We start from the raw sequence: 5824 nt of genomic DNA, 5'->3' as shown, positions 1-5824 counted from the left end.
CAGGTATTTTGGACCATTCTTCCTTGCAAAATGTCTCCAGTTCAGTCAGGTTTGATAGTTTCCGAGCATGGACAGCCTGCTTTAAATCATTCTATAGATTTTCGATGATGTTCAAGTCTGGGGACTGGGATGGCCATTCTAGAACACACTGTATCTGTGTCTGTACATGAATTCCTTGGTAGATTTGGAACAATGCTTTGGATCATTGTCCTGTAACTTCAACCTCTTGACTGATTCTTGAACATGAACCAGACGAGCCTTTGCATACCTCAAACGACTCTGCTTGTTGGCAGTACACAGAAAAGGTTTTTCCGCATCACCCTTCCACTGAGCTGTGACTTGTGCAAAGTGCGCTGGACCGTGGAGCGATGTAGAATGACACCATCAACAGCAAGATGTTCTTGGAGCTCTTTGGAGGTGGTCTGTGGTTTGTCTGTGACCATTCTAACCATTCTTCGCCTTTCAGATATTTTTCTTGGCCTACCACATATTTCCTTCTGTGGAGACAGAGACCTTAAACCTTTGAGATGACTTTTGTATCCTTCTCCTAATTGATATTGAGAAATTATCCTAGTTTTTAAGTCTTTAGAGAGTTTTTTGAGGTTCCCATGTTGCTACTTTCCAGTAGAAATTCAAAGAGAAGAACAACTAGCAATTAGCTACCTTAAATATCCTTTTTCATGATTTGTTGAACCTGTATTTTCAGTCTAATGTTCATTGAACCAATCAAATCAATTTTGAATTGCAATCAATCAGCATTAAGTGACTACAGATATTCAAATCACCACAACTGAAAGGGAGGTCAAACTTTTGCACTCTCTATTTTTCACATTTGATTTTATTTCATACATCTCAAAACTGCTACACTAAGTTCACATTATCCATCTTTCTCTAAAAACTGAATGGCATATCACTACGATCTTTTGTCACTACGAGAGCAAATTATTATGCAGCCTCAGAGGCGTGCCCAAACTTGTGCATAAAACTGTATATATACACATGCAAACACCAATGACTTGTACATATGGGTACAGTTATTTTAGACACTTCCAAAACTGGAAATACAATTTTTACATACATGAATTATGTTTCCATCTTTGTTGCCACAGTTTTGGAAGTGCCTTTTTCTGTTCTGTAGAAAGGGGTATCCCAATACTCTTGTCCATATGTACAAGTCATTGGTGTTTGGTGGAGTTTTTGGCTTTTAAAGCCAAGGTTTGCATTTAAAGTCACACCAGAGGTGTTCAGCTTGGATTAGGACTTTGCTTTCTGCAGACCAGTCAAGTTCTTCCACACTGACTGAATCAATCATTTCTTTTTTAACCTTGCCTTATACACAGAGGCATTGTCATGTTAGAATAAAAAAGCATCCTGTCCAAAATTCCCTAGAATATAATATCTTTATATGCTTTAATATTAAGATTTGTACTCATGGAAATTACTAAAGTAGTCAAACCTGTTCATTAAAAGTGTCCCAGTACTTTTGTCAATATTGTGTGTGTATGTGTACTAAACCCACTAAATAAGAAAATATAACAATTGCAATTTACATAGGAGCTAAACAGCCCAAATACACTGGTCTAACTCACCTGGAGACATGTTTGAAAGCATCAACAATAACTGGGGAAAACTCTTGAGTGAACTCTGGTCCTTTCCTCTTGCTATTCTGTATGACATCATTAGCAAGATACAGGAAAGTCAGCTTACGGGACACCTGGGCTGCACAGAGAGAGAAAAAAACATTTCTTATTCTTTAAATATTTGTGGTCTAAAAGAAAAGGCATGTGCTTCTTAATTAAACCAATTAAATCATTTATATTGGTTTTGAATGTTGAGAGGAAAATAATATATTTGGAGTAACTGAATAGCAATTAAAATATGTACTAAGCAACAAAAGCATGTAGGTTTTTGAGCGAGAAATGCTTGTTATGGATTCCTCCTGAACACAAAAACCTGCTATGGAAACTACACCTTCACTATCCACACAATGAGATCTCAGGAGAAATGATCTAAAGATAGCACTGTTTTTTTATTACCACCACTCAAGCAATGCACCAATAATCCAATCCCATCTGCAAGCAAATGCACAGTATTTAGAAATAAAGGCCATGTAATAACTTTAAAATGATGAACACTCATGATAACAAACCTAATTCAAAAGCACAACACTGAATTCAACCAGTCTGCACTTGATGATGTTATTCTGAAGCTGTAATATTATCCCATTAGCCTAAAGGGAGATCAATCTCAAGCAACTAGGTTAAACCATAAAACCAAGAACGCACGGTAATCACTCGGAGACGGCATGAAATCCTATGAATTAATCTTAGCACTGCTAGTCCACACAGTAATCCCAAGCCCTCATTGTTGTCCTAACCAATCACTAACTAGGTCTAAATAAAAATGACTCAACACTTCTTAAGAAACTCTAATTAAATAATTAATTTTCATATAGAAAGATGGCACCATTTCTAAAGGGCAGATTAAAATCACTTCATCTACACAGCGGCTTTATAACTTGCATTTATTATGTCATTTACATTTTACATTTAGTTTGAAGTAAAGTAGCGTCGAAAGAGATGAGATTTCAGCTGTCGCTTGAAAATTGTCAGGGATTCAGCATTCCGGATAGGGGTGGGAAGATCATTCCACCAGCCAGGAACGGTGAACGAGAATGTTCTGGAAAGTGATTTTGAGCCTCTCTGTGATGGTACCACGAGGCGTCGCTCACTAGCGGATCTCAGACTTCTGGAGGGGATGTAGATTCGTAATAGTGAGTGGAAGTAGGTGGGTGCTGACCCTGTGGCTGTCAATCAAGTATTGCATCTACTCTGACTGGGGCAAACTGAAGTAAACTAAACTGCATTGCTAAGTACTTGCAATGTCATCACTGTGCAACAAGTCAAACACATGACAATTACTAGAGACCAGTTTTCCAAACACAAAATGAATCATTATACTATAAGCTTGAGCCCTAGATTGAGCCCTAATGTCAATAAATTTATTGTACACCTTAACGTGATGTTCGCATGCAGTCTGTTGGAGATAAATACAAGAGAGCTGATCAAAGAATCTAGACTCCTACAGCACATTATGTGTCATCATCACAAAGGTGCAACATTATAATAAGCCTTCAATGGCACCAGCAGTTAGGCAGGATCAGACTAAGTGAATGTCTATCATGTCTGTGAGAAGATAAAAGAGGACTGTGCAGACCTGTGACAATACTAGCAACAGACAGCCTTAAAAATTGTTCCTAGGCAATTTCTGTTAAGCATCTCTATATAAATAGACGCAAAAATCTGTGGCAAGTGGCAACATAATATTGGAATAAGCAATGAGTAAGCAATGAAATTTAAAGCCACTAACTGGTAGATAGTGTTGCATAAAAATATATTTCTTAAAACAAAAGCAAAAAAAAAAAAAAAACTGAAAAATAAAGCTTAATTAAAGGTAGGTAATTGGGTAATTAAGGTGCGCTGTTCAGGGTGTCGTGTGGTCACGTAATAAATAAAACCAAGTTCTTCAGCAGCGGGCCAAACAAATTTTAGCTATTCTAGCATCATCCATGCATGCATGAAATAGATAGTAGCATGTGAAACGCCTCACCAGAGAAGCGCTAATTAAACATCACTATTTCTGTCACTGATTTCGGCCACCCAAAACTATGAAATTTTTTTTAGCTCAATAAAATAAAAACCCAGTACTTGCCATTCAAAGAGGGGGATCTAGTTGATCCTAAACTAGACTTTGGGATCAACTACACTTTTTTTTAAAGCACACCCTGTTAGATCAGACAGGTCTGATCTCATCCCAACACAGACCACATGTGCCAGGCAGGGAAGTAAAGGGGTCTGGGTACATGTATAATCATTGCATCTTGCCATGTTTACTGGAAATTTCAAAAATAAACAATAATAAAAAAAAAACATTAGGCTATGGCCCAAAACCCCCAAATATTGCCTAAAATTGAATCTAGTATGGAAACAGATGAGTATATGCTTCAAAATGGCTGCCAGGGTCAGTGGGAACAACAACAACTGTGGGAAATAGATCATAACATATCTAATGTAGATATTGTATTGAATATTTCTTCTGAGAGTCACCAAAATCGTATATGCTGTAGTGAAAGTTTAAGCTGAGTTGACTAAAAACACATGTTGCTGAGTGTCTCAATATCTGCAATTTTCATACAGACTGGTATTGTTCACTAATAAAGAACAACAACAAAAAAAGGAATTGAGGATTTGTCTAAATAATAACCTGCAAAGTAAGCTGCAGAATACGTAAAGGAATCAAAACTTGTACGTTAACTGCTAACGTTAAATGAGCTAAGCTGCTAGCTTATAAGGGAACCTATGATTAGCTTGTTTGCTACATGTCTTGTTTAATTTTATTTCAAAACGACAAAACATAACATAACCTCGCATTGTAAAGCTATTCTAGGTGTTTGAGGTAACGTATAATGTACCTCTCCTTACCTTTCTTCAGCTCGTTATACCAGACTTTGACGATGGTTTTGGAGTGTTTTCTGTGGTGGATGAGCCACAGTGAAAGGGTCTGCACGCTCTGCTGGGAGTTACTCAGTTCTGATAATTTCTTCTCCAAAGCAGGCTCCGAGAACACGGACATTTTCAATTACAATTAAGAATTGGGTAGAAATGGCTCCTTGCCTATACCACGCACCCGAGGGTCGAGGATATTAAAGCTGAAAACTCCTCAAGCTAGCTACACATTCCCTGGTTTACCACAGAGCGCACAGTGAGCATGCGCAGTCTCACCGCGCATGTGTGAGTCTGTTACAAATCTTAGCGATGACCACACAGACAGCAGTTTAGGGCATGCAGTCTAGCTCTGTTTCAAACTGCAATCATGTATTAATAAAATAGAAACTATGGTATATGAGATTAATTTATGGGCTATATAGTTTTACGGGGAATACAGAGGGGATCAGGCACTAATTTATTAAAGTCAGAGACTTTTAGATGAAGAAGCCAGCACAGCATAATGCAAAAAAATAAAAAATAAAAGGAAAAGAAAGAAATAAGCAGAAGAAATATTTTCAACATTGATTATGAGTCAGCAGTAGAAATTCAGCAGTAATGGCTGCAGAAAATTCAGCTTTGCAATCACAGGAGTACTTTTTAAAATAGGCTATATTAAAATGTTTTTTATAAATGTAATATTTCACAATATTTCTGTTTCTACTGCATTTTTGATTAAATAAATTAAGCCTTGGTAAGCATAAGAGACTTAAAAATCGTTAACAATTCTTACTTTATTGTTAAAATTGTTTATTTGTGTTTAAAATGTACACACTGGTCACTGTGGTTTAAGCTGATCTTTCAGCTAGTGCTAAAACAAAACCAACCAAAACCAGTCTAACTGTAACATCGACCATGTAACATAATTAAAAAAAAAGAAAGTAAATAAATAAAGTTAAATTAATTTTAAAAACTTACAAGTTTAATAACTTTGGTTGTTGTTGTTGTTGTTATTATTATTATTATTATAAGTTTAAAACAGGGTGAAATGTTTTACAGGCCTGTTAGATTATTTGTTTAAATGTTTAATTTCTGTCCAATCTGGCCTGTACCCTTCTAAATTATAACTGTCTTTTAAAAGTGATCAGTTTTTTTATTATCTTTTCATTTTCAGAAGCAAGAGGAGAGTTTAGGAAACAGTCAGTATTTAATATGGAGCCACTATAGTGTTGATGTATTTACTGCTTCTCTCTTGAGCTGCTCATATAGTTCCGAGTTCTCAGGGTTCAGCTCACTGTTGTGACATCATAATGGAGATTCCGTTCTGGCAGCTCTAAACT

General features: G+C 36.5%; 1 protein-coding gene across 1 annotated transcript in view; it reads right to left on the bottom strand.

Moving 5' to 3' along the window:
- Window positions 1-4858, bottom strand: part of slc30a8 (solute carrier family 30 member 8) — a 30244-nt gene extending 25386 nt beyond the window's left edge. The window contains 2 exon segments of the mRNA XM_016509877.1: window positions 1590-1719; window positions 4482-4858. Coding sequence (XP_016365363.1) covers window positions 1590-1719; window positions 4482-4632 — 281 coding nt within the window. The 5' untranslated portion in view covers window positions 4633-4858.
- Window positions 4859-5824: the final 966 nt, after the last annotated feature.

Source organism: Sinocyclocheilus rhinocerous, unplaced genomic scaffold (genome assembly GCF_001515625.1).
Source record: "Sinocyclocheilus rhinocerous isolate Xijiao unplaced genomic scaffold, SAMN03320098_v1.1 scaffold53, whole genome shotgun sequence".
Taxonomy (NCBI): Eukaryota; Metazoa; Chordata; class Actinopteri; order Cypriniformes; family Cyprinidae; genus Sinocyclocheilus; species Sinocyclocheilus rhinocerous.
This window is presented reverse-complemented; position numbering and strand designations above follow the sequence as displayed.